Consider the following 27,889-nt stretch of genomic DNA (forward strand, 5'->3'; position numbering starts at 1 on the left):
AACCAGCTAGGCTACCATCATCCCTTTATCAAGAAAAGGCTTCCTTTTTAAAAAATAAATAAAACTCTGTCTATACATAGTACAAATGTCAATATACCTGGAAAAAACCCAAGAGTATACCCTGAAGCAAAAGGTTTATTGGCAAGAGACAGCCTCCCTCACTGCACGAAGTCTCAAGGTGGCAGTTTTCAAGGTTCAGAGGGTGGCAGTGATGCAGTTGATGACAGACTGCTTGCTCATGGGGACAGCAGGTGTAAGGGTAGACAGGAACTCTGCAACACTGGGTAGTGACCACTACGAGGGGGGCGGGGGATGGAGCATGGGGGAGCGGAGGAGAAAGAGCAGGAGGCGGCGGAGCAGGTCTGAAACCCCAAACGCTCAGCATGCACCCATAATGTGGCATAAACCAGGTGTTTCCACTCAGCCCACTACATTTGCACAAAGAAGGGTAACAGTAAGAAAATAGAGATTTTGTAAGAAAGCACAATTTCCAGAGAACAGCCAGGTCACCAAGCCTGACCCCGAGAGTGGGCCGTGGTTGCTGGGAGCCTTCTTGTGGTCTTCATGGAGACGTTATGGTGCCTGACTTCTCAGACTTCTTGCTCTTGGACAAAGCAGCTGCCTGCTTCAGAAGCTCTCGATTTTTGGCCTAAAAATAATAAAAATAAAAAATCAGTGCAATGACAGTATGTTTTTCTTTTTTTTTTTTTTTTTTTGGTTTTTCAAGACAGGGTTTCTCTGTGTAGCCTTGGCCATCCTGGACTCACTTTGTAGACCAGGCTGGCCTCGAACTCACAGCGATCCGCCTGCCTCTGCCTCCCGAGTGCGACAGTATGTTTTTCAATGCAGAATAAGTTTAATGGGTAATGGTAATGGTAGCCAGTGGTGGTGGCGGCGGCAGTGGTGGCAGCAAGTGCACCTTTAATCCCAACACTCGGGCAGAGGCAGGCAGATCTCTGTGAGTTCGAGGCCAGCCTGGTATACAAAGGGAGTTCCAGGACAGCCAAGGCTACACAGAGAAACCTTGCCTCGAAAAACAACACAACACAAAACAAAAATAAATAACAATGCAGCCGGGCAGTGGTGGCGCATGCCTTTAATTCCAGGCACTTGGGAGGCAGAGGCAGGCGGATCGCTGTGAGTTCAAGGCCAGCCTGGTCTTCAAAGCAAGTCCAAGGACAGTCAAGGTGAGTTCAAGGCTAGCCTGGTCTACAAAGCAAGTCCAAGGACAGTCAAGGTGAGTTCAAGGCTAGCCTGGTCTACAAAGCAAGTCCAAGGACAGTCAAGGTGAGTTCAAGGCCAGCCTGGTCTACAAAGCAAGTCCAAGGGCAGTCAAGGCTACACAGGGAAACCCCATCTCGAAAAAACAAACAACAATGCTAAGAGCTAAGAGCAACTATCTGTGTAGATGAAAACGGAGGAACACCAAGAGGCAGGATAGTCATGAGAAGGGATCGATAGGAAGTTCTGGGACTTGAAGGAAGGGTCCAGTAGAGGGACACTTGGTGCTCTCTTTGGGACTACTATTACAAGAACAAACCACAAAGCCTCAATGAGCAGGGTAAGCAGATCTATAATTCAGATAGCTGCACTCATATCTGGTGTATAAAGGAAATCAAAGAACACATTTGGTTTGTTTGTTTATTTTTTGCTTTGGTTTTGTTTGTTTGGTTTGGTTTTTCGAAAGAGGGTTTCTCCATGTAGCCCTGTCTTAGAATTCTCCCTGTAGACCAGGCTGGCCTCAAATTTGCAGAGATCCGCCTGCCTCTGCTTCCTAAGACACCACCTCCTGGCAAATAACCCTTTTGTTAATTCCAGTTTTTGAGAAAATAAAACAACAAAAGACATCTAAAGGGAGTTTGTGAACTCAGTACTTGGAGAAAAAGAAATCTAAGGGACGGCTATTGAACACAGCTGAGAGCACATCAGGTCACCACACGCACCTGCAGTTGCTCTGTGACCTCCTTGTGGGTTTTCTCCATTTGGTTCATTTTGGCCCGCGTCTGAGACTCCTGGTACTGAAAATCAGCTTTCAGTTCTGTAATCTGAAGGAAAGTACCATAGTGACTTGAAGGAACTCCTTGATAATGGTAACGGTCCTGGTCTCAAATCTAAACAATCTTGCAATTCACTGGAATCCAGGGCTGTCCTGCACATCCACGCGTCAGCAGAGCACACAGCACTCTTTCCTTAAGGCTGAAGGGTCATAAACTCCCGAGTTCCCACCTCTCTCCCTCCCCTCTTTCTTCCTTATTTCAGGTTTCATCACCCAGGCTATCTTCAAAACCTGGGGTCAAGAATCCTCCTGCCTCAGCCTCCTAAGTTCTTCTGGTCTCCGCTCTGTGCTAAGGTCTGTAGGCAGTAAGGTAGATATGCGTTATAGGTGTCATAGCTGCACAGCTCCTCCCGACTCTGAGCAACATTGCAGCTGCTCAAGATGGTGCTGCAAAAGCGTCATCTCCTCAGCAATCGGGGCCACGGCAGGAGGACTGCCTTGAGTTGAAGGCCAAGGTAGGACGTGAGACGGTCTCAAAAACAAACAGAACATACACACCAAAAACTTTTACATACTGAAACTACCAATACCTTTTAAGATGTGACAGAGTCACCAGGCAATGGTGGCACACGCCTTTAATCCCAGCACTCGGGAGGCAGAGGCAGGCGGGTCGCTGTGAGTTCGAGGCCAGCCTGGTCTACAAAGTGAGTCCAGGACAGCCAAGGCTACATAGAGAGACCCTGTCTTGAAAAACAAAAACAAAAACAAAAAAAGATTTGACAGAGTCACCAACCCTCACTTACAAGTTGACTGTGTTTGAGGACTTTTGAGAATAATCACTGCTGCTGGGTTCAGAAAGCTGTTTTACTATTTCACTCTTCATGTATTACTCTATCCCTATTTTTTATCCCATGCTACTTGTCTATCATATGTTTGGGCACACAGCACATACCTGGAGGTCAGAGCATAGCTACATGGAGTTGATTCTCTCCTTTCACCTTTACATCAGTTCCAGAGATCCAATTTAGGCTGCCAGGCTTCGAAGCCAGCATTTTACCAACTGAGCCACCTCAATGCACCTATTATTTTGTTTATTAAAAACATTTGTAAGTTACAGTTCCTTACAACTTAGATGTGTGTGAGTGTGTGTACAACAGACGTCAGAACTCTCTCTACCATATAAATCCTGGAAATCAAACTCAGGCCATTGGGTTCGATGGCAAACATGTACACTTGTTGAGCCATCTTGCTGGCACTATTATTTTAAAAACTTAACTCCAGGTGTGGTTGTGCACACCTTTAACCCCAGCACTCGAGAGGCAGAGGCAGGCACATCTGTGAGTTTGAGGCCAGCCTGGTCTACAAAGTGAGTCCAGGTCAGCCAAAGCTAAAAATTAACTCATATTCTGGTCTATCTTTATAATACCCTGAGATTTAAGAGGTTAAGGCCAAGAGGGGGTTGGAGAGATGGCTCAGTGGTTAAGAGCACTGGCTGCTCTTCAGTTCAATTCCCCACAACCACATGGTGGCTCACAACCATCTGTAATGAGATCTGATGCCCTCTGCTGGCGTGTAGGAGTACATGCAGATAAAGCACTCGTATACATAAAATAAATAATCTTTAAACAGCCAAAAGGACCCAAAATGTTAACACTGAGCTAATGTCCATCTCGTGTCTACCGACTGTTAGTTCAGGGAAGGGCAGCTAGAGCAGGGATTGGTAAACTGAGGTGAGGCATGGAAGGGGAAGAGAACGGCATTCAAACAAAGGGAACAGTATGGACGGACATAGCCAAAGATGCCATCAAGAGCTGTTATCTCACTGGCTGATGACTTCAGAGTAGCCGTAGACGGGGCTACAGATAGGCAGACTTAATGCAGCAAAAACAGTCTCCTAACTGGGTAATGTGATCTTGGTCTTGAAAGCTACGGACACAAGCAGTATTTGCCTTGCTCTTTCCAAGGCTCTGGTTCAACAAGGAAGAAGCAAGCCTCATCTGGTTCCTACTGTGCAGAAGTCCACCTGCGCCATTCCCATCTGGTCCAAGGAATGTGAGTGTCTGCTGGTCACATGGCAGTGTAGAAAAAAGACAGGTATTAAGAACTGGGGATGAGCTGGGCATGGTGGTGCACGCCTGTAATCCCAGCACTTGGGAGGCAGAGGCAGGCAGATCACTGTGAGTTCAAGGCCAGTCTGGTCTCCAAAGTGAGTCCAGGATGGCTAAGATAACATAGAGAAACCCTGTCTTGAAAAACAAAAAACAAACAAACAAAGCCAAGAACTGGGGATGCGAAGTGGTTATGTGCTTGCCTAACATACACAAAGCCTTGGTTTGAGTCTCTAGGATGCCCTGAAAACCGTACAAGAACATACGAAACGTCTACAAAATTTAAACCAGGCATGGGGGTACATGCCTATAATCCGGAACTAGAGAAACAGAAGATCAGAAGTCCAAAGTGTTCCTGAACTGCATATAAATTCCAGGCCAGCCTGATCTCTATGCAGGCCTAGCAGGGACCTGTAATCCTAGTACTGCAGAGCCAAAAACAGGACTGCTGCAGTTCAAGTACAGCCTGGTCTACATGGCAAGTTCCAAGAAGTGAGGCCTGTACTGCAAGACTGTCTGAAAAACAGAACAACGGCGGGCGGTGGTGGCGCACGCCTTTAATGCCAGCACTCGGGAGGCAGAGGCAGGTGGATCCCTGTGAGTTCGAGGCCAGCCTGGTCTACAATGCGAGTCCAGGACAGCCAAGGCTACATAGAGAAACCCTGTCTCAAAAAAACAAAACAAAACAGGGTCAGAGGTGGTTCAGTGGGTACAGACGCTTGCCACCAAAGCCAATGACCTAAGTTTGGTCCCCAGGAGCCACCTAGTAGGAGATGACTCCTGCAACTTGTTCTCTGACCTCCACATGCATGCACACCTACCTAGCCAGTCTCTATATCCATACATAGAATAAAAACATAATAAACTTAAAAACCAAAACAGGGGCTAGAGAGATGGCCCCGTGGTTGAGAGCATTTGTCGCTTTTAAAGAGAACCTAGGTTAGATTCTCAGCCCTCACATGGTGGCTCACAACCACCTGTAACTGCTGCTCCAGATGATCTGACCCCCTCTCTGGCCTCTGAGGGCACTGCTTGCCCACGGTGCAGACATACATAGGTAAAATACCCATACACATAAAATAAATAAATTAAAAAATAAATAAGTACACTGTGCTCAGCTGGGCTCACACTCCTGCCATCATGCCTTCATCTCCTGTCTTCCCTGCCACAGATAATCCCCTCCAACTATTAGTAAAAATAAGCCCTTCCTCCCTTTAAAACAAACCACAACAGGGCCGGGCGTGGTGGCGCACGCCTTTAATCCCAGCACTCGGGAGGCAGAGGCAGGCGGATCGCTGTGAGTTTGAGGCCAGCCTGGTCTACAAAGTGAGTCCAGGATGGCCAAGGCTACACAGAGAAACCCTGTCTCGAAAAACCAAAAAAAAAAAACAAAAAAAAAACCAAACCACAACAGATGTAGCCAGCACTCGGGAGCAGGAAACAGCAGGATCCCTGAGTTCAAGGCCAATCTGGTCTATAAAAGTTTTAGGATAGTCAGGACTAAAGCACACAGAACTAAAGAGTCATCAGGAAGGGTGCTCCAGCCGTGAGTGGTGATGTCATACCTTCTTCTCTTTCTCTAAGATCATCTGGTCCTTTTGATGTAGCATCTTCTTCAGAGTGGCCACCTCTTCCTTCAGCTGGGCAATGATGACAAAGTGGTCAGTGCCTGGGGAATCCAGAGCCAGGTCTGGGGAAAAGCTGGATAGAGAACAGAGAGGGAAATTTCTTAACTTGAATGGAGAAACTTTCCTCTACTTAAGGTCCGGTCCTTAACTCCAGGTCACGTGACAGTAAACTCAGGGGCTTCAGTAACGCTCTGAATTCCCGTCGTCAAGCATATTGCTCCATCCACATCACACTCACCAGTGTCTGCAGGACCTGTACTGCACAGGAAAGGTGGTCATCAGAAAATGATGCCAACCCAAACCACAACCCCACAACCTCTCATATGGAACCAAAGTAGACATCACATCCCAAAGCCAAGGGAAGTGCTGCAGGCTCCTTACAGCTCTCCGGGGCATTACTGCCGACACAGCCTGTTTGTGATTAGAGAACTTTCCTAGAACCCTGGAGAAACTGTCAAGTTTGAGCACATGCTCAGCCCTAACGTCCTATCATGAGGTTCAGCTCCTAAGAAAATATGCCCCCCACCACCACTGGCAGCAGCCAGTTTCCCCTAAAAAGACAGGGTGCACAGGAACAGGCTAGCTTCTGTCCTGCAATGACAACCAGTAATTTCAATATTAAGCATGCGGAGGCAGGAGGACTGCTATGAGTCTGAGGACAGTCTGAGCTGACCTTGTCTCAAACAACAAAAAGATTCCTGTGATGGCAAACTCCAGCCATATCACATGCTTTCTACAACTCTCCACTTTGTTAAAGTACTGGTGACTCTCATGTCCTTTTAGCAGATCCTCCTAACTTCTCCCATTTCAGAGAATCTGAAAGGCCCTGAAATTATAGGCAGAAGCTTTTCTGAGTGCACAATAGCAAGTTTAGTGGGTGAGGATGCAAAATTTTCAGTGGTGTCAGAGGTGCCTCTTAGACACAGTCACTGTCAAAAGGCCATTTATCTTTCTCCAGCGAATTCCCAAAGAATCTTTAAAGCAACATACAAATCTGGATACTGATCCTAACCCTTTGTCAATGAGCAACAAGTCACAGGCCCTCTGCATTTGCTCTTTCCTGAAATTTGTTTGTTTTTTTTTTTTTTTTTTGAGACAGGGTTTCTCTGTGTAGCCTTGCTGTCCTGGACTCACTTTGTAGACCAGGCTGCCTAGAACTCACAGCAGCCCCCCTGCCCCTGCCTCCCTAAGTACTGTGATTACAGGAGTGCCCCACCATGCCTGGCTCTTTCCTGATCTTTCATAGCAGCTAATGTGCTGTACTTCTCTACAGAGGAAGAAACTACAAGCAGCAAGCCTTTCTACTGCACATGCTTCCTCACAGTCAGCAAGTCAAATGGTCCCCTGGCTGGGACTGGGAGACAACCACCACTGATGGCAGCGCTGCCCCACCCCATGCACATGAATCATCGGAGGAAGCCTGCGCACACGGGCACGATGAGCGAGCGCCAATGCAGAACGATTACACCGGCACTCCGGATAAGTACCATCGGTCTCCTCCAGGTTCAGAGCTACAAGCTTCGTTGTATCTGTTTCAATACCCACCAGAACATGTCTTCCCTCACCCCATCACAATCTATTTAAACTCTTACTACTGCAAGCAAGGGCACAGAACACGGCCTGACCCAGTATAACTTGTCATTGTCCCCCAAAGCACCAAATGCTCAGCTCTTCCTGCTTATGAGATCACTTCGTTGTTGCTGCTATTGGTATGAACTCTCCTCACGCACTAGAGGAGAGCTCTCTACCACCGATCTTCCGCGCCAGTCTCAGGAATTACTCAATTGCTGACAACTGCAGCCCAGTGTGCCCTGTATCAGGGCCTGACCCCTCTCTCTCTGGATCCTAGCTTAGTCAGCAGTAGAAATGAAAAGCAACAACTAGACAGCAAGGCAGGAAGCTGGCCTCTCCAAATACTTCCACACACAAGGACCTTACTGCTTCTTCAGGACATTTCCCGCCCATTCTGAAAGCTTTTAAAACAAGAACAAGTTCTGTAGTAAGAGGATAAGGCAAGGAGACTGGAAATTCAAGGCCACCCTGTGCTATATACACCCACTCTTAAGACAACTATTTTCCTTGGATGAATTAAAACAGAGCTGCAGTGACACAGCACACTGGTCCTGAGCCCATCATCGAAGTCCACAAGGCAACCCAATACTACAGGCACAGCTCAAGGGCAGAGGAAAAGAAAAAGAAAATTAAAATTGGAAATGGGGGCTGGAGAGATGGCTTAGCAGTCATGAGTACTGTCTGTTCTTCCAGAAGTCCTGAGTTTAATTCCCAGCAACCACATGGTGGCTCATGACCATCTGTAATGGGATTTGATGCCTTCTTCTGTTATACATGCAAATAAAACACTCATATAAATAAACATAAAAATAAATAAATAAAATTGGAAATGACAAACCATAGGTGCCTAGCTGCCACTCACTGCTGAGTTGGCTCCTGGACTGCCCATGGAACACTTAGCAGTGCGATTAAAGAGTTACTGGGGCATTTTCTCAAGAAAGGAATACTGTCTAATTCATATATTTCTGAAACCATAAAGTTTTTGCCACAGTTTTAACTAGTGAATCAGAAAATATTGAGCAGGGGCTGTGAATTCTGCAGACTAATGAAAAATAAAATACCGTGTAAGTATCAAAGCATAAAAGAAAGCTTAAGATAACATGTTCTGTCCACCATGTGGAAAGCTAAAAAACAATGAATAAGAGGGGAGGCGGGGCCCTGATCCCTTGGGGGACAGAGATGGAGGCAGGCAGATGCCTGAGTTCCAAGCCTGGGTCTCCACAGGAAGTTCCAATACTGCTTCTTAGCCTCTTGGCTAAAATCGATTGTAATGCTTATCAATTTAATAAAAAGTTCCAGGCCAGGCAGGTCTATACAGTGAAACCCTGTCTCAAACAAGAGAAAGAGAGAGAGACTCAAACATGCCTCCATATTATATAGGAGACTACAGCAGTATAAGACCAACATAAAACTGTCATGAAGCAACATAAGGAATAGCATTTAAAGAGTACAACCACAAATTAAAAAAAAAAAAGGTCAGCTGGGCATGATGGCACACGCCTTTAATCCCAGCACTGGGGAGGCAGAAGCAGGCGGATCTCTGTGAGTTCAAGGCCAGCATGGTCTACAAAGCGAGTCCAGGACAGCCAAGATAACATAGAGAAACCTGTCTTGAAAATCAAAAACAAAAACAAAAAAATTGTCAGGTGTGGTGGGATAAACCTTTAATCCCAGTACTCAGGGAGACAGAGGCAGGTGGATCTCTGTAAATTTGAAGCCAGCCTGATCTACAAAGCTACTATAGGACAGCCAGAGCTACACAAGAGAAACCCTGTCTCGAAAAATAAAAAAATAAAATAAATTAAGCCAGGTGCATTGGTGCACACCTTTAATCACTGGTGCACGCCTGTAATCCCAACACACAGGGAGGCAGAAGCAAGTAGATCACTGTGAGTTCGAGGCTAGCCTCATCTACAAAGTGAACCTAATATAGCCAGAGCTGCACAGAGACCCTGTCTTAGGGGGGAAAAATTAGTCGGGGCTGGAGGGATGGCTCAGCAGTTAAGAGCATTGGTTGCTCTACAAGAGGACCAAAGGCCAATTCTCAGCATCCACATGTCAGCTCACAACTGTCTGTAACTCCAGTTCCAGGGGATCTTACACTCTCACACAGACATAGGTGCAGGCAAAACACCAATGCACATACAAATAAATAATTAAAAAATATTAGTGAGTAGGGCACAGTGGTACACACCTGTAATCCCAGCACTAGGGGAGGCAGAGGCAGGCAGATCGCTGTGAGTTTGAGGCCATCCTGGGCTACAAAAGTGAGTCCAGGACAGCCAAGGCTATGCAGAGAAACCCTGTCTTGAAAAAAATAAACAAAACCCCGCAAAAATTTAGTGTTGGAACTGAAACTAAGGGCTTTAGATGTGCTAAGGAAGCACCTCCAGTTACTCAGCAGCTGCTCCACCCCTGAAGTATAGGAGTATTTACTCTTGGGGCTCGGGATGCACCTCAGTGGACAGTGCGCTTGTCTAGCACACCAGGCCCTGGATGGATCACTAGTACTACATAAACCTGGCAGAGGGGGCAATGTTTGTAGTTCCAGAACTCAGGAGCTAGAGAGGGGACAAGACAATCAGAAGCTCAAGGTCATCCCCCACTACACAGAGAATGAGACCAGCCTGGGATACTTACACACACACACACGCACACACGGTATATGCAGTGCTCGCTTTGGCAACACACTAAAATTCAAACAATACACAGATTAGCATGGCCCCTGCCCAAGGATAACAGGCAAATTCCTGAGTTTTCCATATCTTTAAATAAAGTATTATTTGAATATTAAAAAAAGAATATCAAAAAACTGTAAAAATGCCTCTTTAGTTTTTTTTTTTTTTTTAAGAGTGTTTCAGCCAGGCAGTGGTGGCGCATGCCTTTAATCCCAGCACTCAGGAGGCAGAGGCAGGTGGATCGCTGTGAGTTCAAGGCCAGCCTGGTCTACAATGTGAGTCTAGGACAGCCAAGGCTACACAGAGAAACCCTGTCTCAAAAAACAAAAACAAAAACAAAACAAAAGTGTCTCAGGGACTGGAGAGATGGCTCAGCAGTTAAGAGCACTGGCTGCTCTTCCAAAAGACCTGGGTTCAAGCACCCATATAGCAGCTCACAACTGGCTGTAACGCCAAGATACGACACCCTCCCACAGACATACATGCAAGCAAAACACAAATGCACATAAAATATAAAATAAATAATTTAAAAAATAAAAAGAAAGAAAGAGTGTCTCATGTCTCGAGGCTGATTTGAGCTCCCTCTGTAGCTGAGGATGGCCGTGAACTCCTGATTCTCCTGTCTCCACCTCCTGAGTGCTGGAATTACAGGTGTGTACCACAGCTCGGCTTTAGGATGCTTTTTTCCAAAGTAAAAGAACCAGAAAACCCCACAAAAAACAGAAGGGACAACAAAATGTACTTACTGTTGTGTTATGAATTTAAGTTTAAAAGAAATTCAAGTAAGTAGACTAAATTATTAAAAGCATTCAAAAGGAATGTATTTATAAATGAACGTTGCTGTAGCAGCAGAAAAAATTATCTACAATTTCAAACTCTATGATAAACAGAGTGCATACCCTGTATTCAGTGGGCTGGGGCGAGAAGACTACCTCAAGTTTGAGGTCAGCTTGGACTACATATTAAGTTCCAGGAGAAGCAAAATTGTACAGTGAGACTCTATCTCTAACCCCCTCTTCACAACAAATAAAATAAGAATGAGTCACTTTTTATAACTAGGATGAGGCTAGAGATTCAGGCTAATGGTAGAGCACTTTCCTATCACACACAGCAGAACAGTATGGGGCAAACAGCCTGTCCGTCTTCTCTGGAGGACTTAATAAAAGACCATGTAGCTAAGGCAAGGACTAGCTCGCATCCCATCAAGAAATCCAATCTTACTTGTGGCTGGATGGCATTCAGCCATCTGCACAGCCCGCCTGAGGTTTTAGCTTGGTGCACCCAAGGCAACAGACAGTAAGACTAAGGGCAGGACCTAAGAACAAACAAGCTGGGAAAGGCAAAGCTGCTCAAGAGTGGGGGGGCTGAGCTCTCCCGGACCACTGACATAGCCTGGGTTGTAAGTAAGCAGATGGAAGCGATGGGCCTGAAAGCACAGGTCTGGCCTTTAGTGGCCTGCTTTCTAGGGCTTCAAAAAGTTTGTTCCTTGAAGCAGTTTTTACAGGGTCATCAAGGATGATGGCCACATCTGTTTTCTTCAGAACAGCAAGGCAAGCTGCTCATAAGAGCAGGGGAAGGACCAGAAGCCTGGTGTGATGGTTCCTCCCACGTACAAACTGAAAAAGGCTCACAAGTTGAAGACCAATTAAACTAGTGTCAATAGATGCTACCTGGCTAGGATCTGAGATCAGGGAAATAAACAACAGGAGAAGCAGCCTCCACAGACTTTACATTCTGAGAGAGAGCAACAGGCAGCCCTGGGAAGCCCTCTCAGCTGGTTGCTCCCACAGCCACACCAGCTGGAAGGGAGAGCTGTGAATGCCAGTTTTCAGAATGGAGAAGATTCCAAGGCCATGGGGAAGTGTCAGGTGGTCTCACTTCAGGACGCCTGGGCCTGGAGGAACAGGAAAATGGATGGCTCCAAGGCTCTGCTGGGAAGCAGCCCCCTGCACCAACACAGACGGGCTCGGGGTATTAGGACAAAGCAGCTCATGAGAGGAAGCACCGCTGAGGAGGAGAGAGGAGAGCAAGGATGAAAACACGCATGTAGGCAGACCAAAACCGAAACAACATTGAACTGAACCTCATCCTCGCCTGTCCCAGCATCTGCAGAGAAAGGCTCTGAAGAAGCACAGAACATCCTCACAGACACGCAGCCTTCCTTCACCCCACCTCTGCTCTGTCCTCGTCCCAGAGAAGGCTACAGGCACAGACTACACAGAATGGTCAGCACCTCACTAGACTTCCTTAGTGGACTGAAGAACTTAACTGCAGTTCATCCAGTTACTAGTTCTTTTTTTTTTTTTTTTTTTTTTAAAGATTTATTAATTACTATTACATATACAAGTGCTCTGCCTGCATGTACACCTTCACACCAGAAGAGGGCATCAGATCACATTACAGATGGTTTTGAGCCACCATGTGGTTGCTGGGAATTGAACTCATGACCCCTGGAAGAGCAATCAGTGCTCTTACCCTCTGAGCCATCTCTCCAGCCCTCAGTTACTAGTTCTAAATATATTTTTTTGAACAGTGTCTCACTATGTTGCCTGGCTAGGCTTCAAGTCAGAGAGCCAGCTGCCTCTGCTTCCCTAGTGCTGGATTAAAGGCGTGTGCCATCACACCCAACTCTCTTGGTTTTGTTTGAGTCAGGCTCTCAATGTGTAATCCAGGGTGCCCTGAAACTATCTATTGACTTCAGCCTGGCCTTGAACTCAAGGCCTCCCACCTGCTTCAGCCTCCCAAATTCTGAGATTACAAGCATGAGCCAACATGCCCACTAAGTTCTTATGTTCAATTGATAAATAACTATCAGTATTGCTTATCTATCAATTGCAAAGTGACTGGCATAGCACTAAAAACTGGTCCACTTGGGACCCTGGCTACCTGCAAGGTATACCCTCAAGTATAGTCAAGAACTATGTATGCATCCCAGGTGTGTGCACTCATACTCCAACTGGCTCACCTGTCTCCGTTAGCTGTGATTGACTCAAACTTGGACTTTTTCTTTGGGATTTCATTTTGAATTGAAGATGTAGAAAGTGTTTTCTGGCTTTTGATGGTAAAAAGAGAGAGACACACACATTAGAAATCAAAGATTAATAAAGCACTCCAAGGAAATTCTATCAAATGGACCAATAATTTGTTCTGTGCAACAGCTTACTTTTTTTTTTTTTTCCTTGTTTTGGTTTTTCAAGACAGGGTTTCTCTGTGTTAGCCTTGGCTGTCCTGGACTCAAACTATAGGCCAGGCTGGCCTTGAACTCACAGCAAACGGCCTGCCTGCTTCCTGAGTGCTAGAATTAAAGATGAGCGCTACCACGCCTGGCTGCAACAGCTTACTATTTTTGATCAGTAAAATCTACCAGGGTAGTTTGATAGGTTTGGATACTTGGATGCACAGGTAGCCAGTTTCCAGAGGCTCAAAAACTACAGGACCATAGCCACCCTGTGGGTGCTGGGAAATGAAGCCAGGGCCTCTGGAAGTGCTCTTAACTGCTGGGCCACTTCCCCAGCCACTACACTTACTTGACCCCTCTTCAGTTTTGTGACTCCAGTGGCTGCTTGGTCCCTCTTAGAAGTTTTGATTCCCCAGTCTCTGCTCTTAAGTTATCCATTGCTCAGCATGGCTTTAACAGGGGACGGAAAGCTGCTTCCTGGGATCACCTCCTGAGTCGTGAGCCACAGGACCACAGTGCACACACTAGATGGTACTTGACATCCTGCTGAATTAAATGTGCATGGGGCTGCAGGACTCCTCCTGTAAAATCATTTCCATGCTTAGTGATTTTTTTCTTTTCTTTTCCCTCTTTTTTGTTTGGTTTTTTTTTTTTTTTGGTTTTTCGAGACAGGGTTTCTCTGTGTAGCCTTGGCCATCCTGGACTCACTTTGTAGACCAGGCTGGCCTCGAACTCACAGTGATCCGCCTGCCTCTGCCTCCTGAGTGCTGGGATTAAAGGCGTGCGCCACCACGCCCGGCTGTTTTTTGTTTTCTGAGACAGGGTTTCTCTGTGTGTAGCCCTGGCTTTCCTGGAATTCACTCTGTAGACTACGCTGATCTCAAATTCAGAGATCCACCTGCCTCTGCTACTCGAATGCTGGGATTAAAGTCACGTACTACCACTGCCAGACTCTTAAGTGATATTTTGTTTTTGAGACAGGGTTTCTCTGTGTGTCTTTGCTGTCCTGGACTCGCTTTGTAGACCAGGCTGGCCTCTAACTCACAAAGATCCACCTGCCTCTGTGATTTTTTTTTTTTACGTGATTTTTTTTTTAACGCACTGCTACTGACTCATGGCTGAATTATCTCAGTTCCAGGCTCAATTATAATCAATTCTGCTAGAACTTCAAAGAAAGCATTTCAAAAACTGAAGTTCTTTCTCACTTCTTGGTTTTTCTTTATGCTACAATCCACATGAGAAGCCTGAGAACTATTTTTATTTTATTATTTATTTACTTTGGTTCTTTTCAAAACAGTGTTTCTCTGCAGCCCTGGCCTGTTATGGAACTCCCTTTGTAGAAGAGGCTGTCCTCAAAATCACAGCGATCCGCCTGCCTCTGCCTCCCGAGTGCTGGGATTAAAGGTGTGCGCCACCACGCCCGGCTGACAACGTACTTTCTTACTGTCTCAAGACATCACCTCAGGATGGTTTTTTGTACGAGCTGTAGTGGGGGTAAGGGAGGAAGAAGTTGGGGTATGTCCAGGTAAGACAGGGTTTCATATAGCTCAGGCTGGCTTAGCACCTCCTATGTAGCTGTGGCTGGCCTTGAACTCCTGATCCTTCTGCTAGGGTTACAGGCATGCACCACACCTTCCAGGCTGAGATGGGGTTCCTGTAACATTTCTAAGCTCACCTATAATTACATGAAAGGAGCAGCTCCAGTACGAAGAGGTATGAACGCAAGGCCTTGACGACATCAGGCACACCCTCCACTGAGCTGCATTCCCGGTCTGTGGCCGCCTTTTCTTTTCAGTACCTTCTCTACAATCAAGGAGATTACTGCGAGCAAAGGCTGGCTCCTCCCTCATACGAACGCTCAATGGCTGCCCACTGGCCGCTAGTGAGGCGTGCAGGGCCTGTTCCTCCTCCTCCTCCAGTTTCCAGTAACACAATGGTCTGACATCCTCTATGGCTCTGTGTGGTCTCACGTCCTCCAGTCCTCTGCAAGCACTAGTCCCTCTACAAGGATGCCCCTGCCTCATCCTCTTCTGACAAGACCAATCCCTCTGGGGCAGTCCCAGCAGGCTCTTCTCTAAGCCAGTCTTCCTGACTTCCTAGGCAGTTAATTAAAACCGCCTTTCCTGCCTGAATCTTGACAAGTTTTTAAAGTGGTGCCCATCGCATTAGACTGCAATGATCTGATTACAAGTCTGTCTTCTCTACCAGAAGGCATACTGTTGAGAGCAGCATGGTTTTTATTCATCTGTGTTCCCAGCAGAGTCCCTGGCCCATGAGAGTACTTAATAATGCCTAGAGAACAAACAAACCCATAATGACAGTAATAACAAAAACAGCTAAAACCGCCCAATACTGTCATTAGGAAACACACTGCTATTCATGTACCATGTAATTTGCCTTCACAACAACCCCATGAGGTAACACTGTTCTCTTCTTCATTGTCCATGAGAAAACTTGCTACAGAAGGATTAAACCGAAAGCCTCAATTCTCAATGTTATGTACATACTCTAAAACGGAGCTTCAGCCATCAAAAGGACATCTTTGGATTGGCTCCCACCCTGAACGTGTAGAGTATCTTTCAACTATTTGTCCAAATATATATTAAAAATGCTGTCTCTAGCTAGAAAACAAAATGTCCAATTCCTAAGAGACTATGCATGATAAAGTTCAGAACTGCATTTAGAAGTTCCACAAACCTTAAAGATATGATAGAGAAACCTCCTTGGCCCTGGAGACACAGGAACTATAAAATATGGCAAGCAAGAGACTCCCTAAAGGCTGGTAACAACAGGAAAGCCTGTCTGACATGGCACCCTTAACTGGCTACAGAAACGCAGCAATTGCCCTCCGCAGTCCTCTGGGGTTACCTGTTGTAATGGCTGCCACTACTACTCAGGCGGCTGAACTGCTCCTTCTCCTGATGGCTGGCTCGAGAAGAGCTGCTCAGGTGCTTCCTTTGCTCTTTGGTCTTCTGAAGGACGCGCTTATAGGACAGTGTGCACAGCCAGCACAGCAGTTTCCCATCTACCTGGAAAACGAGACAAGATGAGGAGGAGGCGGTGAGGCCGAGAGCTGAGACCATGAGCACAGTCGGCTAGAACCGAGGGTTAAGTTCCAGGCCTGCCTCTGGTGAGCGGTGTGACCTGGGGCAAGTCACAGTGGACTCAGTGACAGTGTACTTAAGCCACTTAATGTGGTGCCACACACATAAAAATTAACTCATCCTCGTGCTTTAATCCCAGCACTCAAGAGGCAGAGGCAGGCGGATCTGAGTCTGAGGACAACCTGATCTACAGAATGAGTTCTACATGGAGAAACTTTTTTTTTTCTTTTCAGATAGGTCTCACCAAGTATCCCTGGTTCTCCAAAAACTCACTATGTAGTCCACAGAGAGCCTCCTGCCGCCTTCTCCGCCTCTGTGCTGGGATTAAAGACATGTGTCACCATACCTGACCTAACACCTTTAAAATAATGTTTTAGATTTATCTTATTTTATGTGTATGGGTGCTCTCTATATCACATGCATGGCTGGTGCCTTTGCAGTTACAGGTGGCTGAGAGCTTTCACGAGGGTGCCAGGAACTGAATCCAGGTCCTCTCTATGAGCAGCTTGAATTCTTAACCCCTGAGCTATCTCTCCAAGCCCCAACACCTTTTCTTATTAAACCCTAACTCAGCCAGGCGTGGTGGCACACAACTTTAATCCCAGCACTTAGGAGGCAGAGGCAGGCGGATCTTTGTGAGTTCGAGACCAGTCTGGTCTACAAAGAGAGTCCAGGACAGGCAGCGTGACACAGAGAAACCCTGTCTCAAAACCCCTTTAACTCTGCTTAAAAAGAAAGGGAAACCCTGTCTTAAAAAATAACTTAATTAATTAAACAAAACAAAACTCAAGACAGGTGTGGTGGTTCAGGCCAGGCTGCGTTACAAAGTAAGTTCCAAGTCAGGTTAAGATATGTCTCAAAGCTGAGTGGCGGTGGCCCACGCTTTTAATCCCAGCACTCGGAAGACAGATGCAGGCAGATCTCTATGCGTTCCAGGCCAGCCTGGTCTACAAAGTGAGTCTAGGACAGCCAATGCTACACAGAGAAACCCTGTCTCAGAAAAACAAACAAACAAACAAACAAAAAAGAATTCTACCTAGACTACGGGTAACTAAGGAATGCTGAGCACAGGAGAAATAATGTCCACCAAGGATGACTGGCTAACTGGTTATCCAATACCACGTGGTCAGTTCTGAAATCATATACATAAAAATAACACAAAATGGACTGAGCAGGTTGCTTTGATGCACACATGTGTTTATAAGTATACTTGTAACAGTAACAAAGAAGAGACCTGAAACTTGAGAGGGAGGAAGGCAGGAGGGGAGATGGGAGAGGCTAAAGGGGGGAAAGGTAAGAGGGGAAGGATGTAAGCATATTTTAGTTTAAATGTTTTGTTTTTTCTGAGACAAGGTTTCTCTGTGTAGCCCTGGCTGTGCTGGAACTCATTCTGTAAACAAGGCTGGTCTCAAACTCAGCGATCCACCTACCTCTTGCCTCCTGAGTGTTTGGATTAAATGTGTACTCCACCACTGCCTAGCCTAATTTAAAAAAAAAAAAAATTTTTTTTTTTTGAAACAGGGTTTTTCTGTATAGCCTTGTCTATCCTGAACTCGCTTTGTAGACCAGGCTGGCCTCGAATTCACAGTCATATGCCTGTCTCTGCCTCCAGAGTGCTGGGATTAAAGGCATGCGACCCCCCCCCCCCACCTAGGGTTTCTCTGTGTAGCCCTGGCTCGCCTGGACTTGCTTTGTACACCAGGCCTGCCTCTGCCTCCCAAGTGCTGGGATTAAATGCATGTGCTACCATACCCAGATCTATTTAAAATACTTTTTAAATAAAAAATAAAAACTGAATTAAAAAAATTTATCTCAGTATAATGATACATTCTTATAATCCTAGCACTCAGAAGGTACAGCCAAGAGGACCAATTCAGGCCAACCTTATTTATTGAGTCCAAGGCTAGCTGGGTTACAAGAAACTTTATCTCAAGAACAAACAAAAGTCATGTGTGGTGGCTCCAACCTTAACACCAGCACTCAAGAGGCAGAAATAGGCAGATAGCTGTGAGTTCCAGGTCATCCAGAGCTACACAGTGAGAGCCGTGTCAGCAAACAAAACAAGCACTTGGGGAGGCAGAGGCAAGAGGATCAGGAGTTCAAAGCCAGCATAGGCTATATGAGACCCTGTCTCACCTCCTCTCCTGAGTGTAGTGTGTCATCATCCCACCCGCCCCCAAAGGTCTCTTTAAAGAGGTGTCGTCCAAATTAAGACCAAAGAAACTAATCAGAACTTTCTGGAAAAGGCTGCATAAAAGCAAAGAACATCTGGTACAAAGACAGAGGGAAAGAAGCTGGGATCCCTAGGGATTGAGAGGTGGTCAGACCGGGCGGTGGCGGCACACGCCTTTAATCCCAGCACTCGGGAGTCAGAGGCAGGCATATGTTTGAGGCCAGCCTGGTCTACAAAGCAAGTCCAGGATAGTCAAGGCCACACAGAGAAACCCTGCCCCCAAAAAACAAACAAAACAAAAAAAAAAAAAAAAAAAAAGAGAGGTGGTCAGCATGGTCACAGGTGAGCCAAGAATACAAGAGGAAACTGCATGTTGGGTAAGACCTGGCAGGCAGGAATGGAAGCCATCAGAGGGTTTCAAGCAGAAAGAGAAGAATAGTATGATCCAAGTCTAAACAGTCTGACAAATAAAAAAAAAAAAAAGAAACAAACAAACAAGGCCTAATTTTTTAAGGTCAGTAACAGAAGCAGGAAAGAATCTCAGAACTGAACCTAACTGATTTGGGCCCAATTTAACCCTCCCACCCCCACCACCAAAAAAAAGAAAGAGGAGGAAGAGGAAGAAAAAAAAATGCAGCAATTTACCTTCTTTCGATCATCTTTCCTGTCAAATGCACACTGCTGCTTGCACTGCTCACAGGAATACGGGGGGCCATACTTCTTCTCTGAATTCGTGCAGCGCTGGCATTTATTCCCAATAAATGCTGCAATTATGTTGCAATACTGACAAGGTTTAGGCTTAAAGGGGGAAAAAGATCAAGTAAGTATATCATAAACTACTTGCCCACATTTTTTTTTTTTTTTTTTTTTTTTGAGACAGGGTCTTTCTGTGTAGCCTTGGCTGTCCTGGTCTCGCTTTGTAGACCAGGCTGGCCTCAAACTCAAAGCGATCCGCCTGCCTCTGCCTCCCGAGTGCTGGGATTAAAGGTGTGCACTACCACGCCGGCTCACTTGTCCACTTTTAACAGTAATAATTCCTACATGGTACTCCAGGATGCATGGTAAACATGTGCTCCCAACATCATGCGTTTGATCCTACAGTGCTCAACTGAAGCCCAATTCTTAGCACTAGTAACATCCCTTATAGGTGGGCGTGCTGGCACACACCTGTAATCCCAGCACTCGAGAGGCAGAGGCAGGAGGATCTCTGAAAGTGGAGGCCAGCCTGGTCTACAAAGTGAGTCCAAGATAACCAGGACTACACACAGAGAAACCCTGTCTCCAAAAAACCAAAAAACCAACCAACCAAAACAAAACCCAAATAACCGAAACCCACTAGTGTCCATGATGAGTCTTCAACAAAAACCCCATAGGACACAGTTGAGTCTGAGGCCAACTTGGGCCACATGAGAAACTGTCTCAGAACAAAACAGGCCAAGTAGGTGGTGAATGTCTTTAACCCCAGCACTCAGGAGGCAGACACGGATGGATCTCTGTGAGTTTGAGGCTAGCCTGGTCTATAAAGTGAGTCCATAACAGCCAGGGCCACAGAGTGAGACCTTGACTCAAAATAAAGCAAACCACAAAAAAACAACCAGAGATAACTCAGTAAGCAAAGGTGCTTCCCAATCCTAGGACTCAGGAAGAAAGGAAAAAACTAAGTCCAAAGACCTGACCTCTGACCTTCATATGCATGCTGTGACAGCAAACAAGTACTCCAAAAGGCAGGGAGAGAGGGAGGAGAGAGAGGGGATGGAAATCAAAGGAAGGAAATATATATTATAAATGTAGTTATATATATATATATATATATATATATATATATATATATATATATATATATATATATATGGTTTTGAAATGTTTTATTTGTATGTGGGTACTTGCATGTCTATGTGTGCATTACATGAGTACATTGTCTGCAGATGCCAGAAGGGGGCATCAGATCCCCTGGAAATGGAGTTACAGATGGTTGTCAGCAACTCCCTGTGGTCCTCTACGAGCAACAAGCACTCTGAAGCCAGGAGCCGCTGCTCTAGCCCTGGAAGGCTAAGTTCAAGACCTACAACTCACTCCTTTAGGGTTTTAGTGCAGAGGAATCTTCCTTACCGTTCCGTACAACTGCACATTCTGAGCACACTTCTTGCATATTGTATTGGTTTTGCTGTTAAAGAAAAAACAAAACACAGGAGTCTTAGAACATCTGAAAACGTTTCTAGAAGGTCCACGGAACTTGTCATTGCTAAGGTGCTAGGGGTCAGCTGACGTAGAGTCTGGACAGTTAGTAACTAGTGGTAACAGCCTGGTGTAAATAGAGACTCAATTGCTTCAGCTCAGGCCACCTCCCAGGCTCCACCCCAGGGCTGGCACTTCACTCCTATAGCCCAATCTGGCCTCAAACTCACTGTGCAGTTGAGAACGGCTGTGGCCTACGATTTCTGCCTCCTGAATGCTAGGGCTACAGATGTGAGCCCACCATGCCCAGCTAAATTATGACTTTTTTTTTAAAATAATTTATTTTTATTTTATGTGCATCAGTGTTTTGCCTTCATGTATGTCTTTGTGAAGGTGTCAGATCTTGTAGTTACAGACAGTTGTGAGCTGCCATGTGGGTGCTGGGAATTGAACCCGGGTCCTTTGGAAGAGCAGTCAGTGCTCTTAACCGCTGAGCCATCTCTCCAGCCCCAATTATGATATCTTTAAGTATCCCCAAATCAAATTATCATGGATAGAAAAGGCCCTCAGAATGTGGTATTAAACTGAAACAAAATCGAGGAAAGTTAATTTTCTTGGCTTCAGTTGACTATCTGGGAAATTGAAGGTGAGTATAAGGTGTGTGTCTGAGACATGAGACTAACCACATTATCTTACCTCCATGCTCTGTTCTGTTCCGCAGGGAAATCAGACACGGATGTTGTGGATACTTAGTATCTGTGATTCCTCTAAGTTAGCCACTGACCAAAACAAACACTTCCTTTGCCTTGTGAAGATCTAACGTCACAATATGACTAAAATGCTTGAACTAAGCAAGCTGTTTACGGAAAATTCATCTTCATATAAAGCCTACATAGGCAGGCGTGGTGCGCCCACCTTTAATCCCAGCACTCGGGAGGCAGAGGCTGGTGGATTGCTGTGAGTTCGAGGCCAGCCTGGTCTACAAAGTGAGTCCAGGACAGCCAAGACTAACACAGAGAGACTCTGTCTCAAAAAACCTAAATAAATAAATAGAGCCTAAGTAACCAGTTTAGTGGAATAAGCCATTAATGCCAGTACTGAGGGTCAGAGGCAGATCTGTTTCAGGACAGCCTGGTCTACATAGTAAGTTCCAGGACAGCCAGAGCTACAGAGGAACCCTGTCTCGAAAAAACCAAAAAAAAAAAAAAAAAGACAGTCTCTCTACATATACAGATAGTCCTGGCTGTCCTGGACCTGGCTATGTTGACAAGGCTGGCCTTGAACTTAGAGATCTTCCTGCCTATGCCTCCTGAGTACCAGGATTAAAGACCTGAGCCACAATGCCTGGCATATTCCTCTCTCACCCCTCCCTGAGACAGGATTTCTCTGTGTAGCCTTGGTCTGGACTTGCTTTGTAGACCAGGCTTGCCTCGAACTCACAGATTCACCTACCTCTGCCTCTTGAGTGCTGGGATTAAAGGTGTGCAGCACCATGCCCGGCCCTGGCATATTTTTTTAATGTTACTATTATTTTAATGTGTTCTCTAAGTATGTCCATGTCTATGCAGCTGCCCACAGAGGCCAGAGGAGTTGGATCCCCTGGAACTGGCTTTACTGGTTGTCAGAAATCTGACAGGAGTGTCTTGAGTTGTCTGGTCCTCTGGAGGAGTGGTGCATGCTCTTAGCCATCTCTCTAGCCAACAGGATTGTGGGTATTAAAGACGTGACCCACCACACCCAGACTCATTTACACTTCTCAAGTCAACTGTGGTGGCTCACACTTTTAATCCCAGACTTGGGGAAGCTGAAGATAAAGACTGTCTCAAACTGAGACTGGGCTACAGTCTTCAAAACAAACAAAGAAACCTAGATATAAAGCAGCAAGGAAAACAAAAACCTCTTTCATGGCCAACCAGAACTCTACCTCTCCTGCTGGTACTCAGTCCTGCAGTAGGTGCACTTCACAACAGGGTGAGCAATCCGGCATTCCTGAAAGGAAAGGACAGTATTTGAAAAGGCACTGGGAAGTGGAAATAGCCTTCGGAGGAAGGAGCAGACCAGGGTACTAAGGACTTCCGGCACAGCCACTGTGCGTGAGTGAGTCACGCACCTCTCTGGATCTTATTTTCCTCCACTGTAATACCTGCATCACTTCCCTGCTGTTGGTGTGGGAGTAGGAATTTGTATGAACTACTCATAAATTGTAAAACAAATATATGCACGAATAAACTCTAAGAAGTTAGACGATCCAGAGTCCTTAAAGCCCAGGTCTGCCATTGTGGGATCACAAGGCTTACTTGTGAAATGAAGGCAACACATTAAAGCCTTTTTATTTATTTACAGAACTTCCTGAAACAATAATAACCACACAGTCTTAGGCTCAGCATAGCAGCACCGCACTTTAATCCACTCACTTGGGAGGCAGAGGCAATCAGCTCTCTCCCTCAGAGTTCCAGACAGCCAGAGCTACAAATGAGAAAACCCTGTCTCGAAAAATAAATAATAATAATAGTTTTTATGTCTAAATGGGCACTGAAACACTGTTTCAGACTCAGTGGGTCAAAGGAAAAGATGTTGGCATGTTCGCGTGTGTATGTGTGTGCGCGCTACACACACTGGACACACATCCTGAAACAGCTGATAGTTTGACAAAGGCAATTTCACATGAGCTTGGTGACTTAATTGTTGCTACCTACATTCGCTGGAATAGACAAAGCGGGACAAAGGAACAAATAAAAACGCTGGCATTTCAGGGGTTAAAAAATGGTTAGGGCAAGGCAGAAGGCTACCAACTAGGTGCTAAAGTCATTTGTTTTGTGTGCTCCAAGGCCTACATTTGGATACTCTTTTCATTTTCCCTAATAAAGCCTTGCCACCTCCGACTCTGAGAGATTAGCTGAAAAGCACCCAGAAAGTGTCCGAGTCCGAAATACTCCTCACAGGCGGCACCTGATTCCGAGGCTCAATCTCAGCCGGGACAGGGGGGTCCCTAGGCACCCAGGGTGACCAGGGCAGGAGAGAAGGCGGTCCAAGGGAATCTTCCGGGAGGGCCAGTCAGGGACAAACAGGAGACTCGCCGTCCCCTCCCGCGACCTAACCAGGTCCAAGTAGAAACCCCCGCCGTTGCTAAGCACCGGGACACGCCGGCTGCCAGGGCCTGGACTCGGCCAGGGGCTCCCCTACGAGCCCTGCAGTCCTCTAGCTGGCCGTGCGCCGCTCCTCGGAGAAGCGGGCCGGCCACACCCTGCCCGCGGGGACCCCGGCAGGAGTCATCAAAGGACCGAGAGTTCCAAGCCGCGCCCGGAGCGTCCCCAGCTCCCGGCCGCCGCCCCAGCCCGCGCACCTTGCACAGCTGCTGCCCCTGAGACAGCGCCTCGAAGGGGAAGCGCTGGTGGCACTTGGTGCAGGCGTAGAGCGCCGCCATGTCCGGCCCGGGCCGTGCTCACCGCCTCCCCGCCCGCCGGCCCGCCGCTTTATCTGACAGTCTCAGGCACAACCTGGCGGCGGCGGGCGGCCGCGGGCTGCGGAGGGCGGGCGGGCGAGGGCGGGCCGCGGACGCGGGGGCGGGCTCTCTGGTGCCCAGAGGCCGTTCGCTGGTTCTAGCGGACGTCGATCAAGCGGGAGGGGGCGGAACGTGGAGGTCCCGACCGCTCTGATTCGGTCTGGGTTGGACTACGCCACTATGACGCTCGGGGCCGCGATTATGTAAAGCGCAGTCACGCGGGGATGCCGCCTGAAGAGAGCGGCTTCCGAATGGGATCGCGGAAGCTCTATGGCCCCGCCCACTTCCCCTCTGCGACCACGCCCTCGCCCCGCCTCTCCGCGGGGGGCCTCGGATGCAGTAGCGCTTCTCGCGATAATTGGTGGGGTTGTGATGCTTTGGGTTACTATGGAGCCTTCATGCTAGGTGAAGGAGGGCGGGATTGGGGTGACAGTGGGGGCCACGTAGGATTCGAACTCCAAGGCCACCCTGAGTTTGAACCCGTTGGGCATCCAAGGAGGAAATCCTATCCCCGGGGCTGGAGGGTCTGCTCAGCCCTCTAAAAGGGAAAAACAGGGCTGGAGAGATGCCCCTCCCCCCCGCAGTGACTGCCCCACCCACACGAAGGCTCAAACCGCCTCTAATACCAGCTGCAGGGGTGAGCTCTGCAGGCACCTGCACTCGCGTATACCTTCCCACACACACCACAAATACAAATAAAATTAATAGGAAAAGATTTTGAGTCACGTAAACATGGCACCCATGCACACCCTTCTCCAGACCAGTTATCACGGTGCCTCCGTGTTCCTATTGCCTCTAATTCAAGTTCCAGATCTCCTGTTTAGCCATTTTACAATTGTCCACCGTTTTCATTAGGCTGTGCCTTTTAATAGTTTCCCCTGGCCATGTCTGTCTGAGTCATCTGTCTCTCCCTCATTACAGAGCTAACTGATCTCCAGCACTGGAGAAAGAAAAAGGGGGTAGGGCATAGGAAGAGAGAAGAAGGAAAGGAAAAGAAAATATCTATAATCGTTCCTACAATAAACCGTTATTTCTTTTTTTAAGTTATTTTTACTTTTAAATATATGTGTATATGTGCAATGAGTGCAGTGCCTATCGAAGCCACACGGAGTCCCCTGGATCTTCAGTTCCAGGCAGTTGTTTGTTTTTTGTTTTGTTTTGGTTTGGTTTTGGTTTTGGTTTTTCGAGACAGGGTTTCTCTGTGTAGCCTTGGCCATCCTCGACTCACTTTGTAGACCAGGCTGGCCTCGAACTCACAGCGATCCGCCTGCCTCTGCCTCCCGAGTGCTGGGATTAAAGGCGTGTGCCACCACGCCAGGCTCCAGGCAGTTGTTAAGCAGCCTGATGTGGGTGCTGAGTACCTGAATAAGGGTCCTCTGCAAGAAAACTATGCACTCTTAACCACTGAGCCTTCTTTCCAGTCCCTCGTTGGATAAGCATTTATTGAGTATTTACTATGTGATGATTCCGGCTTAGGCACACAGTCAATAAGACAGACATGATGTCTGCCTTTGTTTAGCAAGTCAGCCGAAAAGGGCTCTGACAAATTAAAAGACAAACTGTAAATTGAGCATTGTCGCAATGTCTGTAATCCCAATACATGGGAATTGGCGGCAGAAGGATCAGCAGTTCAAAGTTGTCTTTGGATTAATACCAAGTTTGAGGCTAATTTAAGCTATACCTGACCCTGTCTTTAAAAACAAACAAACAGCCGGGCGTGGTGGCGCACGCCTTTAATCCCAGCACTCGGGAGGCAGAAGCAGGCGGATCGCTGTGAGTTCGAGGCCAGCCTGGTCTACAAAGTGAGTCCAGGATGGCCAAGGCTACACAGAGAAACCCTGTCTCGAAAAACCAAACAAACAAACAAACAAACAAACAAGGGAGGGATGACCACACTTCTGGGCCGTCACCGGAGACGACCTGTTCGGCTTCAACAACATTAACTTGGATCCACTTATAGAAACTTATGGGATTCCTTTTTACTTACAGTACCTTGCCCACCGCGGCCAGAGTATTTCGTCGTTGCGGAGGCACCTGGTGGAGAACCAGCAGGTTATATTATGGGCAAAGCAGAAGGCTCAGTAGCTAGGGAGGAGTGGCTCAAATATGTCACGGCTTCCTCTGTCGCCCCTGAATTCTGCCATCTTAGCCTGGCTGCTCAACTTATGGAGTAACTAGAGGAAATGTCAGAAAGAAAAGGTGGATTTTTTTTTTAATCTCTTCGTAAGAGTATCCAATCAAGTCGCAGTCAACATGTACAACATGTATAAGGGCTGGTTTACAGTGTCTACAGGACAGCCATAGAGTGCTACTCAGCCAGCCATGAGGAGCCTGATGAGGGTGCCTATGGTATGAGGAAAGCACTCTTCCAGGAACACTGGGAAGAAATCCATCATCCCATTACCTCATCCTGTGAGGCCCGAGGACATTGAATAGCCATAGGCAGTGGTTCTCAGGCAGATGTTCCAGACAATTTGTGGACACATTGTTTTCACAGGATCATCTTGGAGCTCTATTAGGGGGAAAGTAATTGTTTAGGTCCTAAGGACTTCATGAAAACACAGCCTATAAATTTCAAATCTCATCATGCCAATGAGCAATAGCATGCCTGTCCCAACTGTTTGCCATAGTAAAATGCAATCAAGGCTGCTAAGTCAGAAGGACACATTCCACTATCATGGTTGACAGTGTTCAGTACGTGCCGAGGAAAGAGGCCTCCGTCCTCCTCCTACATCCTGTGCCTGAGAACCACAGCTGTGTGTGTATGTATGTGTGTATATATATATATATATATATATATATATATATATATATATATATATATATATATATATTTGTATATATATATATATATATATATTCATTTTGTACTGGACTGTTAATGAAGCTTTAAAAGCATATGTGAAATGTATAAACCAGAGATGTACAGTAAGATACATTGTTGACTATGAAAAACAAACAAGTCAGGCCGTGGTGGCGCATACTTTTAATCCCAGCACTTGGGAGGCAGAGACAGGCGGATCGCTGTGTTGGAGGCCAGCCTGGTCTACAGAGCAAGTTCCAAGGCAGCCAGGGCTACAGAGAGAACGAAAAAGAAAGAAAGAAAAATCTTGCAGGGATGAGGGACAGGACCGTGATGAGGGACTAGAGAAGGTGGAATGATGAAACGGGGAAACGTTCTGATGTGAGGGTCAGGAAGACCCTGAGATGGGATAGAGCTTGGTATGACCAAGAAAAAAAGACCCAGCCTTCAGGGCCTTATCGGAGAAGAGGGAGAGAAGAGAGGCCTGCAGAGTCAGCAGAGGACAGGTGTGCAGCAGGGCAGACCCCAGATTTTTTTTTTTTTTTTTTGGCTTTTGAGACATTGTTTCTCTGTGTATCCCTGGTTGCCCTGGAACTCTCTATAAACCAGGCTGGCCTCTAAATCACAGAGATCCTCCTGCCTCTGTCTCCCACGTGCTGGGCTTAAAAGGTGTGTACTACCACCACCTGGTCCCACACAGATTCTTATCAAAGTGAAACATCAAAAGACAGTGGGAAAGAAGTTATTGGCAGGTTTTAAGCAATTAACGTGATTGACCTTATCTTTTTTATTTTTGGAAGATTTAGCTGAGGGGCCACACTGATGGCTCAATGAGCACTTGATTTGGATTCCTAGATTCCATTCCCAGCATATTCATGGTGTTGTAACCATCTGTAACCCCAGTTCCAGGGAATTCAACAGGCATACAAGTGGGACATATACATGCAGGCAGGCGAAACATTCAATACATAC

General features: G+C 46.6%; 1 protein-coding gene, 1 non-coding gene and 1 pseudogene across 3 annotated transcripts; 2 read left to right on the plus strand and 1 right to left on the minus strand.

Moving 5' to 3' along the window:
- Positions 1-318: 318 nt before the first annotated feature.
- On the minus strand, positions 319-24,123 carry Fam76a (family with sequence similarity 76 member A). Of its 2 annotated transcripts, XM_051171256.1 has the most exons (9): positions 23,956-24,123; positions 22,537-22,601; positions 20,547-20,601; positions 19,083-19,235; positions 16,029-16,189; positions 12,948-13,034; positions 5,670-5,805; positions 1,944-2,045; positions 319-649 (listed from the first exon to the last, which is right to left on the minus strand). In XM_051171256.1, exons 1-9 carry the CDS (start codon positions 24,034-24,036, stop codon positions 563-565), a joined length of 927 nt encoding a protein of 308 aa, XP_051027213.1. In that variant the 5' UTR covers positions 24,037-24,123; the 3' UTR covers positions 319-562. The 2 variants fall into 2 exon arrangements, with proteins under 2 accessions (XP_051027213.1, XP_051027214.1); XM_051171257.1 differs by lacking the exon at positions 12,948-13,034 and having other exon boundaries at positions 23,956-24,122.
- On the plus strand, positions 9,971-10,073 carry LOC127212143 (U6 spliceosomal RNA). Its single transcript, XR_007833521.1, has one exon. It is a non-coding gene; the product is annotated as a U6 spliceosomal RNA (small nuclear RNA).
- A 215-nt stretch (positions 24,124-24,338) lies between the features above and the next one.
- On the plus strand, positions 24,339-26,550 carry LOC127211240 (N-alpha-acetyltransferase 20-like; annotated as a pseudogene).
- Positions 26,551-27,889: the final 1,339 nt, after the last annotated feature.

Source organism: Acomys russatus, chromosome 29 (genome assembly GCF_903995435.1).
Source record: "Acomys russatus chromosome 29, mAcoRus1.1, whole genome shotgun sequence".
In the NCBI taxonomy this organism is placed as follows: domain Eukaryota; kingdom Metazoa; phylum Chordata; class Mammalia; order Rodentia; family Muridae; genus Acomys; species Acomys russatus.